This window comes from Vipera ursinii (genome assembly GCF_947247035.1).
Source record: "Vipera ursinii genome assembly, chromosome: 1".
In the NCBI taxonomy this organism is placed as follows: Eukaryota; Metazoa; Chordata; class Lepidosauria; order Squamata; family Viperidae; genus Vipera; species Vipera ursinii.
Window position 1 is genome coordinate 309,611,028 of NC_139512.1, and position 13,559 is coordinate 309,624,586.

At 39.9% G+C, this 13,559-nt stretch overlaps 1 protein-coding gene across 1 annotated transcript in view; it reads right to left on the minus strand.

The window, feature by feature from the left end:
* Positions 1-1,893: 1,893 nt before the first annotated feature.
* SMYD2 (SET and MYND domain containing 2) overlaps positions 1,894-13,559 on the minus strand; it is a 39,715-nt gene continuing 28,049 nt past the window's right edge. The window contains exons 8-12 of the mRNA XM_083348924.1: positions 9,719-9,829; positions 8,897-9,017; positions 7,620-7,794; positions 5,603-5,711; positions 1,894-2,332 (exon numbers count right to left, since the gene is read on the minus strand). Of these exons, the coding sequence (XP_083205050.1) occupies positions 2,252-2,332; positions 5,603-5,711; positions 7,620-7,794; positions 8,897-9,017; positions 9,719-9,829 (597 nt within the window). The 3' untranslated portion in view covers positions 1,894-2,251. The remainder of the gene's footprint in view (positions 2,333-5,602; positions 5,712-7,619; positions 7,795-8,896; positions 9,018-9,718; positions 9,830-13,559) is intronic.

Genomic DNA, 13,559 nt, shown 5'->3' on the forward strand with positions numbered 1-13,559 from the left:
ACAAGGACAAATTATGCATTGTAAAGATCTCTTGGAGGTGGGAGATACTGCCAATGAATTCCCTGCATGGATTGCCCCTATGACTATATAGGACAGATGAGATCCGAACTCACTGGTAGCCTCACACTGCAATGAAGGACACACATTCAATTTTGCAGTTACTAAGATTGTTGGCTGGGCAAACACAAAAACAGCCAGGGAAGTGACTGAAGCCCAGGAAACAGGTCCCAAATCAGTCAACAGGAATGCTGATTTACTATCACCCTATCAAGTACTTAGAAGGTGAGGGCTGGGAAACACAAAGAAATGACAGCCAACAACTTAAAACCAGCCATCAACACACTCCAATTAACATCTAAAAAGCCGCATACAACAGGCACTATAAATATCACACATAGAACAACACACATTCTGCTAGAGAGAAGTTCCCTGAAGATGGGTTCCAGCACAAGTCTGAAAGCTTGGAAGATAAAATTTTTGGTCCAGACTGGATCCTGCAGCTGTACAGAATATTTGTAGTTTGGGCTGTAGATTTAGGCAGAGGTTTGTCTTCCAAGCTTGTTGCTTGGCTCCTGGATGTTTCATTCCCAAACTAAGTAACATCTTCAGTGGGCTACAAAGACACAGAAGGAGGACAGCACCAACATAATATACAGAATCAGTTGCAAAAATTATAACCAGTTCCATTTCAGGCAGACAGGACGACAGTTAGAAGCAACTTATGAACCAATAAGGAAGCGGACCATTCAAACCAACAACCAACAGAACTGAGCATCCCCTCACCAGTAGAATTTTGTGCCTCACAGCAATCAGTCAGAAGTCACAAAACCAGAATCAGTCTTGTAATTCAAAGAGTCTTGTGATTTAACCAGTCACAAGACCACCTAGGACCACCCAGGACCTCGTATATAAACAAACAAGACATTTCACCCAAAAGCTTTGCTGAAGATGTTACCTAGTTGGTAATGAAACATTCAGGAGCCAAGCAGCAAGCTTGGAGGACAAACCTATGTCTGAATCATTCAAGTTTGTTTCCAATTAAACATATACCATAGAATTACTCCGAATGCTCTTTTAGGGTTTGACCAATCAGCTTTATATTTGAAGTTTTAAGAGAAGGCATTGCCTTTAATTGGAAGAAGCAAAATTAGGCTGAATAAACTCCATCATGTGTAGCTTTCCCATGCAGTGTCAAAACACTGAATACTGCTATTCATAGTAGAAAAGAATATTTCTTAAGGTTTAACTTATATATAAACAAGCTGCATTGAATTCTATTTGGTATCTTTATGGCCAAATGAGAAGAAGGCACTTGGCAAATGTATGCTTCTTAAAATGCATGTAGATGAGTATCAGTCAGGGCTTTTTTTCTCATAGAATGCTCAGAATGGAGTTCCGGCACCTTTTTTGGATGGAACCTTGTAGGGTAGGCAAGGTGGGTTGTATGACATGTGTGAGTTCCGGCACCTTTTTCTTTTACAAAAAAAGCACTGGTATCAGTTAATGCTTTTTCAAAAACCACAAATACAGTAAAAGTATTTCCAGATGGAAAAAAAATCTACTACCTATTAAGGAAGACGAATATATAATTGACAACCCTCCATTTTTTCCACATGAAACCAGGCATGTTAAGTTATATAGCCATTCACAATGCTTAGAAAATATATGAAATATTCACAATCCCTAAATGTATTATTAGCACAAACTGGGGTAAGCATAATAAGAATATAATTAGAGATAAAATATATGCAACATCAACAATCAAATTGTAAACCTAATATTGTACTTTAATTTTTGAGATGCAAGGTGCGTAATTATATTTAAAAGTTACAAAAATAGTACCTAGAATGTTTGTTATAAACCTAAATCATAATAACGAGACAAACAAGAGAATCGGGTCAAGCAGTGTTGTCCAAATTTAATTAGTTGTTTTGCATAAGATACAATACATTAAAATCAGCTGAGAAAAGAACTGGTCATTTTTGCACATGATCAATCAAAGGCGTTAGCTGTGTGAAACCATGGCATTTTCTTAGGGAGGAAAAGGCATTCAGAATTAATTTATCAAGGCTCAAAATATTTCACATAGACCTCAGAGAATGGAAGAGGCAAGGCCCAAATGAACCACATGTTTGTCATTCCAATTATTTTACAGAAAAGCTTTCATTCCGCGTCAATTTTCAAAGCACTCCTGAAGTTTCCATAGCAAGGCTTTTAAAGAAAGGTTGAAGGATTACATAGATTCAAAGACTCAGTGGGCCTCTAATTCCTTTTTGATCTCTATAACGTATGGATGATCTTTCCCATGAGCTATCTCCATGATAGCGATTGCCTGCAAAAGGGGGAAAAATACAATTGATTCAGACAGCCTTGGTTTATGAAATATGCTCATCAGGGATTCCAAAGAGTCAGAAACCTCTGACTGGTTTTTGTCCTCTTAAATGTACCCCATTGAAAACATCCCATTTGATTGTACGTATCAAACCGTATTCTATACACAGTACTTTTGATCCTAAGAGATCTCTGAGCTCTTTTGAAAGGCACAGAAAAGCAAAAAGTTAAATGACATTATATCTGCTTTTCTGTTCCAAACTTAACAGAAGAGGACTTTTGCCTAGGGCTGTTTCAAGATGGAGTTTGGATACTCAAGAAGAGTAGTTGATACTCTCTCTGTAACCTAAGTAACCATATAAGTAATCTCTTGCAATCAATTGTGTCACAATTAGGAGGAAAGTACTTGTACTTATAAATTATGGCAAGTTTCTCAGTGTTTTTTCCTAGAATGAATTAATCACTCAGTTAAAATATTTTACCAAAGATTTAAGGTAATACTTTATTTTATTTTTATTCATTTATTCATTTTCTGTTTTATTTTTTAAAATAATTCAAGGCAATAAACATACCTAAAAGGAATTAAAAATTCACCTTGATAATTCAAGTTGTTGTGTTCAGTTAACAGGCCCATCAAAAGTGAATAGGATTAAACTGAAGTCATTATATATATAGACTACCATCTACGGCTGCCCTTGAGCAACATCTAGAAGCTTCAACTGGTCCAGAAGGCAGCAGTGCAGGCGGTGATAGGACTGCCTTGGTATGGCCATATAAAGACTCAGCCTCACAACCTGCACTGGTTCCCAGTTTGCTTCCAGGTGCAATTCAAGGTGCTGGTTGGTACCTATAAAGCCTTAAATGGCGTAGGGCCTAGTTGTCTCCTGTAATATCAACCAATCTGGCAGGATTGGCGCACTCTGGATTTCCTTTGATTGAACAATGGTATCTATTGTGACCCTAGAACTTATTTTCACTATAGCAGTGCTTTGCCCTCTGGAATGAGATTCTCCCTGATAATTCAAATCACCCCCGTTTTTCTCAATATGTGGCTTCTTGCACAGGCCTTTGGCAAGTGTGATAGAAGCAACCTTTTTTTCTTTTTCTTTGTTTCCATCTGGGTTTGTTATTTCTGTCATCTTTATTCTTTTGCTGTTGTTATTATTTCTTTGTTTGTAAATGTTTTTAATGATTGCTAGCCTGCCTCAAGTCACTGAGAGTTGGGTGGCATATACATTTGAATAATTATAATAATGACATTTATATTACAAATGCATTCCTGAAGATACTTTCAACTGGAAAAGCATAACCAACTAGAATCAGATATACAAGATTTAAAAAAATATTTTGGAGGTGATTCCTCATCACTAGATATAATTAATAATACAAATTATTCGGATACAACAAGAATAGGATACAATTGACAATTTGTCACAAAGCCCCTTTCCCAAGGTACTGAATTAATATATGTGCTATTTAAAATCGCTATCTTATATGCAGTGATCACAGAATTAGCTAGTGGCAGAAGATACAAAGAAATTGATGAAGGTGAAATTTCAAGTTAATTCTAAAGCAAATTAACAAGATCGGCCTTGAATCAGTTTAGGTAAAATTACACAAAGTACCAAGAATCAGGGAATAAACATTCTCCATCCTACATGAATCAGCAACTTACCATATTTTTCCATGTATAAGACGCTATTTTTTCCAGCAAACACCTTGTTCAAAAATCAGGAGCGTCTTATACAAGTGTAGCATCTTATACATGAAAAAATAATGGTAACCTCCACAGCCCAAGGCATGCCTGTGTGGGTTCTTCACATGCCGCCTGGTGCAGGTGTCAAGCCCCTGTGGGGAGGGGGCAAGATCGTCGGATGGCGGGGTCCGGAGGCAGCAGAAGGGACCAGCAGCATGGATGGCAGCAACAGGCCTTTCCCTCCCTCGTACCTGTATGCTGGCCAGGGACCCTGTGGAACGCAGCTGCAAGGCCGTCCTACTCAATAATTGTGGGCAGCCAAACTTTCAGATTTACCAGCTCAGCTGTTCGGTGTGGAGAAACGGTGGGGAGTTTGAAACCTGTCTTTGCTTCCTTTGCCGTGCTGTCATACCGGTGCTCATGCCGGTTTGTTTACCAGGGTTGGAAGGCTGCTGCTGTGAACTGACTATGCATTCTCATCATGCTGGATGCTGGTTAGGTGGCGGTGGGGCCGGCCAGGATACAGGTATTTAGAGCACTGGGAGGCGGTTGCTCCCAGCGCTGACTTTGTTTGCTATAACTTGGAACTCGCATGCCAGAGCGTCTTATAGAAGGGTGCGTCTTATACACGGAAAAATACGGTATTTTAGCTGAACTGTCCTCTTGAATTAAGACTGATGTATAATTTATATTTATTTTATTTATTTATTTTATTTGTTTCGATTTATATACCGCCCTTTTCCCGAAGGACTCAGGGTGGTTTACAGGGCAAATTAAAACTGCTTTCTGTAGTAGTTGCTCCCGTTAAGCCTAGAATACCAAGAACTTCAGATTTCTTTTCATCTTTGCTCTAATCTCTAGGGAGCTTCTATCATTCCTGCCTGGAGAAGGCATCCCTAGCAATTGTCCTACGGAAGCAAAATGAGTCCCCAAAATGAGAAAAAGGAAGCAAAATCTGTGTCTCTACGTCTATTGCTTACACATACACCCCCCCAACACATGGGTTTTTGTGAAGCCACAGAAAAAAAATATTTTGACTACCATATGCATTAACATTCAAACTATCTACTGAAATGCAATCTGCTTGGTGCCATATGTCCTGTGACCACAGCCAAGAACATTCAGTTTTTGAACAGCTCCTGACTATACACAAAAATATGAAAACTCAGAACAACTTTTCAGTGAGGGATCTTATTGGAAAACCCATATGCATGAATTAAACTCAGCTCTTTCTTTCTACTACCTGAACTGAAGATTTGGAGCAACCATGAGAAATATACTTGGACAATCTTTAGAATCATTTGTTTTAAAAATAATTATTTTGAATTGAGGGACACCTTTTATTTTACTCTTTCAGTGGCAGGCAAAGTTGAATGCATGATTCTATATATATGTAAAAGGGAGTAAATCCCATTAAGATCAAGGAGGCTAACTGCTAGTAGGAATTCAGAATGAAGAACATTATAATACAAAGGCCTTTGGAATAAACAGCTATTCCTAAGCAAAACATTTCTATGTGACCACATGAAGGTTCAAATTAAACTGACACCAATATTCTGCAGACAGTAAGTATACCTTTTTGAGAGCCTTAACACCAGCTGGTCTGTATTCCAAGCCCATGTAAAGTCTTCCCAATTTTAGCCACATGGATGCCACATTGAGGGAGTAAGAAGGATAGTGCTTACTGCAAAATATAAACACACATTTGCTTATAAAAGAGAATTTCTTAGATATCCAAGAGGTATCTATCACGGCCCTGCCTTAACTTGACCATGAGGACAAACATTTGCTTTAGAGACAGTGGATGTTTCACAGTATTTTCATGAAAGGAACTTTGATCAACTGATGCTCAACAGATCAAGATATATATATGTATATATTACATTCATTTAGATTGCCATTCAGGGGGGAGGCAATCCAAAAGAGAAAGTATTAGTACACCAGACCCTTAGTGGTTTTTTAGCCAGCCTAAACTAGCTTAGGAAATTAGGCTCCAAGCCCATAAAAGCTAGGCAAGGATCAGGGGTGATAAATCTGATTTTGGCCTCAGGGGAAGAGTGTGCTGTTGTGCTTTTCCTATCACCACTCCCCGCCAGCTGATCTATGACTTCACATTGGCATCTGATTAAAAGGGAAAGAGCTATATTCCCAGCTACAGGAAAAATTATGCTCTAAGATAATAATTTATCAAGGAACCTACTGATTCCTGGCTCGTGCACCCATATATACAATTCTGAGGTTTACAAGGCTGGCGGTGATGCTTTCTGTCAATAGGCTATAAAATGTAGCCTTTTTAGAACAATCTTGTTTATAGCCTTAAAACTAAAATACCTAAGTATAAAGAAGCCACCAGTCTTGTAAAAATCTGCCATTTCAAAGGAATACTGGTTCTTCCCACGTAGAAAGTGAGCTGGTCCTCTAGATTTTGGACAGGGACTCCCACAACCCTTTCCTTTTGTTCATGATGGCTGCAGACTATGATAGCTGTATTCCAAAGCACCTGGAGGCAATCGGACTGCCTATCTGTGTCATACAGAAGTGCCCATACCTCAGTGGCTCTTTAAAATCCAAGCCAGTGCAATCTTTTTCCAAACCAAATGCCTCGGGAAGCCTACCAAAGTACCTCTTATAGGCCAGAAGGCTGCCATAAGAACCTGCCTTCCTCTTCTCCTAAAACTCTGCTGAACTTTGTCAATTCCTAATTGCCATGAGTAAAACAGAAGGCTAACCAGTTACAGTAGCATTGCTGGAGGGGAGCAAGAGGACAGGCATACTGGGGAGAAAAATGTTGGGAACATAGGATCAAAGAAAGCTGCCTTCTATGAAGACAGGGCAGAGAGTATAGCAACAATTCAGTTCCTTCAACGATGTTTCCAGCTGTAACTAGAAAAGCTGACAAATGAACCTGTGACCATTTTGCCATGTAAAACATCTGTATGAGTGAGTTATTGTCCTCCTCATGAAGGATAGGGAAATCTCCCAAACTGATTACTTATATGGTGCTTAAACGCATAGTTATCCTAGCATTCTGTTTTCTGGGCAAAATCTGCTTCATATTTTGTAACATCAAAATAGATCCATGAATGTTCTTAATTTCATGTGAGATCTCTAATGATAGAACAGGCCAGAGATCTGAGAGAAGGGTTTTTGGTTTTTTTAAATCATAGAGCCTACCACTTGATGGCCCCTAGGGATAAGATGCTTTATAAAATTTCAGTCACACTGGGTTTGTTTACATAGTCAGCATCCATAGTTCTCTTCCCACCTTACTAGAGCTTTCTCTAGAACTTTTCATCTAATCTTCCAGAGAAATTTATTTGTTTCTGTTATATATCTTTAATCAAATATCAGTGTAATGTAGTTAAAAGTTGTTGTCTCAAAACAACTGTCTGTCTCACCATTAACAGACTTATGTTGTTTTGGGTAATTGTGTTAGGTATTTTTATATTAGCACATGAACACCAAAGTGTTTATAAATGATATGTGCTTCTTTACTCATTAAAATGAAAACCAATGGTGTGTTTAGTTAGGTGTATTTCTTTACAAATATTATAACTATATTAAACAAATTACAAGAGGAAAAGTCAGGTACCTATATGGCTTAATAATCTTCTGCCCATAGCGCAAAGCACCCTCCCAGTCTTGTATGTACAGACAAACTCCCATGGCCTGATACATCATATGCAACATGTAAACATTACTCTCTGCAAATATGGAACCCATCTTGTCCAGACTGAGCTCACAAATCTCCTGCAGTTCACCTGGGGGTAAGCCAAGAGTTAAGGTACATAACAAATAAAAACTATATTTCCCAGGTTAGGTTTCTGAATATTATGGCCCATCATTACTGTCTCAGCTGAAACACAAGGATTTATGCTCTACGCTTTCTTGCTTTTTGTTCTTATAGAGTAGAATTTAAAGAGATATTAATTTTAAATATGTAGCCTATTAGCTAGGATCTTCTCTAAAGGCCTAGACTAGGGGAATTATGGTGATGATGGTTTCATTCTTATGACATTTGGCCTTTGAGTTGCTGCACAGTTTCAGCTTATCTTTGCATGTTGTTTAAAATCTACACAAAACAATGTGACATTGATAGTAGATTGACAATAGGATTTTGATGATACCAAATATTTGTTTTCATTCCAGGGTGATGGAGGATGTCTTCAATAAGGACAGATGGAAACATCACCCTATTTCCAATCCACCTCAGTTTTATGTCATATGACTGTCCCATCCTGTTTCCATACCAAATCTTTTTTAGCATATATGAACGTTAATGAACATTTTCACGAAGCCTATTTATAATACACCTCATATATTATCTTACAGTTGCAAGAAAAAGTATGTGAACCCTTTGGGATTACATGGAGTTTTGCATGAATTGGCCATAAATGGTGGCCAAAGCTAATGTTTGTGTAGTATTATTTTAAGCAGACTGTGTTTTTCTATTGTTGTGACTTACATGACGTTTAGAGCGCATTTTATGGCCAATTCATGCAAAACTCCACGTAATCCCAAAAGGATACTTTTTCTTGCAACTGTAAATGTTCAAATTATGGTTCCAAAAGGCATGCATGTATACATTATTTTTAAAAAATATATATATACAATTTGAGCTGGGAAGTATACTACAACATTCAAAGAATGACAACTGTTTTTTAATTTGTACATTAGTCCAGAAACCATGAATTAGGATGGCTTAACAATGCAGTTCAAATAAAATTCTTAAAAGTTACTATTTGAGAGCTGTAACCTATGTTTGTGGAAAATCATTTTTGGATATGCCTCAACAAATGAGACTGCTAAATTGAACTGAAATTTCAGCTTTGCAGAAATGGACACAAGAAAGATAACACCAAAGGATATATTTGTAATGTTTGGCCCTCCTGAATTCCTCAATCACATTTCTGGCATATCTGATCATATCTCGCACAGCCTCCGCAGACAGAGACTCAGTCAGTTTACGGATTTCCAGTTTATCTTTGTCCTGAGGGAAGATTTATAAGAGAGTTACAAAGGCTATTCCAGAAACAAAAAGCAGATCCACAGGCAAACTGGCAGTAACTAAAACTGATCAAAATGCTTAAGGCATCTTAAAACCTGGTTCCTTCTGGATGTATTGGCTAATTTCTATCAAACTCAAAGCCATGGGCTAGTTACTGTGATCATGATGAGATCTGCAAGGCCCTAGAATTACAGAAGACTGACAAGCAAATTAAAATTAAATACAACTTTAATATTCAATTTCAAAATGAGATCTGACTTGATTGGAAGGCTACAGTTCCATCTATAAGGCAAACATTTCTGAGAAAGTAAGACAGCAGCTTCTAGTTTAATTCATAAATCCTGACATGGTTGGGGTGAGGGATCTATGACCCTTGTACCTTTGGCTTCTGACAGTTTCACCTATCTGATCTGAATTATGGAATGCTTTTGGAAAAGATCATTGCATAGTAATAGAAATAAGTGCTGTAGTTAAGCTACAAATAGAAAGGAAAGCAGGCCGAAAATATGAAATGGAAACTTAGCCTGGGTTTCAATCTCTCCTTAGCTCCCAAGTCTGTTTTGGGGGTACCAAGTACTGCAGGTACTATAAAAATGCTTAAATTATAAGAATAGTGTTGTGATCCGAGTAAGTCTACCAATCTAAATAATAAAGCATGTAATTAAATGGTTAAACTGGTTTACCTTTTCTTTTGTAAAACATTCCCTGCAATCACAGGTAAAAAAATAGGAATCTCTTAATCGATCATTCCTATCTTCTGTTGGATACAACAAGTCAATGTAACTGGTAAAAATCTGGGAAAGAAAAATGATAATTTTCTAACAGCACACAGATTTTAATATAGTCCATCTTATGCTAGACCTGGAAATAAACTGTACATGCCATGCATATGAAATTCCAATGACAATTATTTTTTAAAAACTACAAGACATAGTAAGCTTTATGCCAATGACTGTCCAGTTTAGTACAGTGGTTAAGATGCTGGCCTAAAAACCAAGAGACTGTGAGTTCTAGGCATGAAAGCTGGCTGGCTGACTTTGGGCCAGTCACTCTTTCTCAGCCCAACCCACCTCACAGGATTGTTGTGGGGAAAAGAGGAGAAGAAATGAATGTTAGGTATGTTAGCTGCCTTGAGTTACTTTTAAAATAATAAAGGTTGAATAAAAATCTAATAAATATAAATAAACAAACAAATCCCAGGAATGAATGCTAACCTAAGCAATCCCAACTTGATTGCTTAAATAAATAGCATTGGTAGAATGTACTTTGGGGCACTGCAGTATAGGACCAAATCAAATGGCCACCAAAAGCCATTTGTGGGCAAATATAGCCAAACTAATAAAGGCTGAAAGTTGCACATCTTAATTTAGCCTACAATACCGACTCCTTTTTTCCCCCAGTACCATCCATATATAAAATAGGATGTCAAGATCTTATACTTATTTCTATTATCATAGTCAGTTATAATGTACCTATATTTTTTTTCTGAAAGATTCATAATAAAAGTACATTCACATATAAGAAAAACAAAATTAAAATGGTCTTAGTCCCATTATGAATCTCTCACTTAAAATAAAATGTGATAAAACCAAGAAGGAAAGCCAAGTATCTAACTGCTCCACCACAGATGCAAATTGTTTGTTCTGCCTTCTCTTCTTTGTGTCCTTCACTTTCTCACAGTATGCCTAAGGCAGTGGTGCTAGTTAACAGTTGCTTGTTTTTATTCTACAGCGAGTGCATCTCAATTGTTTTTTCCAGGCACAAAATATGAAAGCCAATTTAAACATACCCACTCCCCTTCCCCACACACAGTGGGGATTATTTTTGACATGGTTCTCATGCAATAGTCACATTGAACCAGAAGATGGAGGCATAGGCCATACCACCAAAGATTAATGAGTTAGAGTTTAACTCTACTTAAGAATCATTTCCAGAAGTTCAATTAACATTTTCTCCATTTGACCGGTTAAAACTTTTCCTCAACAGCCCATTTGTCTCCAAAACAGATATAAGGCAGGCATCCAAAGAGATCAGGGTTTTCCTGAATAACCCATAGTTGTTGGGAATGCAGTAAAGAGGTTCGAGCACCATTGCCATGGCAAACTCAGATGAGGATGAATATGCAGGAAGTGAGAAGTTGCATTCCTAAAGTACTTGTTCTTCACTATGAGAAAGTGCCTATTTGTCTATTTACCCTGTTATTTTTCTCATTATATACACATGGGTGCTTGAATTAGCACACAGTACACGTTTTGCAGCAATAAAATTCTGCAAGCATCTTAGAGTGCTGGAAATCAACTGTATGCGCACTTAATCACATATTCTTTGCTAATGAATCCAGCAACCCCACAATGTCTTCTTTTGGTTAAATCACACTTGGCCAAAATGTCCCAATCTTAGCAGTTGCTATCCAGTCATATTGAAGATTGGGGAGAAAAAGTACATGACGGGTTGTTTTTTTTAAGATTCAGGGAGAGAAGTGGGAGAAAAGAACTAGCATTACCAGGCAGCACACTGAAAAGAACCACAGTCAATCAAATCCCCTAAAGATAAAGATGGAACTACATCTACATGGAGGGAAGCAAGCAGTAGGGTACCCCAGGGTTCTGTCTTAGGCCCAGTACTCTCCAGCATAAACAATTTAGATAAGGGGATAAAAGAGGAACTCATCAAATTTACAGATGACACCAAGCTGGGGGGAATAGACAACACTTTAGAACAGACATGTCAAACACAAGGGCCGGGGGCCAGATTGGGCCCTCAAAGTGGTTTCATGTGGGCCACGAAGCCATCCTGGAAACAGTGAGGGAAAAGCCCCCGCTGCCTTGGCCCCAGCCCAGGCCGGAGGGAGCCAATGTACAATTTCGTGGTGGCCATCTATGCTGAAATGCATTCAGTCTTAACTCCACAAGGCTGTCTGGAAACAGTGAGGGACCAACCCCTGCCGTGTCGGCCCCACCCCCTGAGCATGCGCTGGGGAGGTATCACCCTTTGTAAGGATTGAAGAAATGGACCATTGCCTGGAAGTGGCCAGCACATGGCCATGCCTACTTCGGGCAGGCCAGGGGCTGGGCAGCATTGCGCTTCTCTTCAGATTCATGCCACCTGGCTCAGCCTCTCAGCACCGTGAGGAGAGCGCCCCATTGCCTGCCAAAACCAGGCAGGCTGGGGGCTCGGCAGCATTGTGCAGGTAACATCGACTCTCATGCTGCTCATGGCATCCCCTCCTGCAGAGCCCACAAGCCGGATATGTGAAGTAGGCGAGGGCCATGTGCTGGCCACTTCCAGGCGATGGTGCATTTCTTCATTCCTCACAAAGGATGACACTTCCCCAGCTGCGTTTCTTGCCTGTTTTTCTCCCTCCCTCATCTCAAATATTTTCCTACCACTCTAAGGAAAGAAGGAAGGTAGGGAGGGAGGAAGGAAGGAAAGGAGGAAGGAAGGAGAGGGAGGGTCTGAGGGAAGTCCTGCCTTAGTCCTTCCCTGCTGCCCTTTTACCATCCTCTTGCCCCCTCCTCCTGGCATATCCTGGGGGGGGGGTCTCCCATCCTATTGCTAAGGAAGCTTTGGATACAAAGCCGGGTCTCCTCACATGGAGAGGGAGTGGGCCTCCCTCTTAACTTTGCTCTTGTACCCATCATGAGCAACCTGGCTAAGGAGAACAAGCACAGCAGCAGCCTTGAGGGCTGGGCTGGGCATTTGACCTCCATGCCACCATCCAGCCCCCTCTCCCTGCATGGCCTGAGAGGAACAGTGAGGCTCCTCCAGTGGACCATGCCTTGACACTTGCCCCGGTCCCATCTCCTTCTGCCAGAGACCCTCAGATCTGTCCCACTCCTGCCAAGGCCCCCATAGGCGCCCTTGTCGTGAATGATGTAGAGCTGGCCGTGCCCACCCAGTAGGCCATACACTCCAGCCATGCCCACCCAGTACGCCGCGCCCACCCTGGCTATACCCACCTGGCCATATGCACTTTAGCCACACCCACCCAGTAGGCCATGCCCACCCAGACCACACCCACCTGGCCCCCCAAGGGCAACCCGCAATGCTGATGCGGCCCTCAATGAAATTGAGTTTGACACCCCTGCTTTAGAAGATAGGCTCAAGATCCAGAACACTGGGCCATATCCAACAAAATGTAATTCAGTGGCAAGAAAAGTACCATTTTACACTTAGGCAAGAAAAACCAAATGCACAGATGTAGAATAGGTGGTACCTGGCTCAACAGTAGTAACTTTGAAAGGATCTAGGAGTCCTAGCCACCTAAGTATGAGCCAGCAGTCTGCTGTAGCTTCCAGAAAAGCCATTGCAGTTCTAGGTTGCAACAACAGAGGGATAGAATCAAGATCATGTGAACTATTAATACCACAATATACTGCACTGCTAGGATCATACTTGGAATATTGTGTCCAGTTTTGGTCACGATACAAAAAAGATGTGAGACTCTAGAAAGAGTGCAGAGTAGAGCAACAAAGATGATTCAGAAGCTTGAGGCTGGTTGTAGGAACTGGGTATGACTAGTCT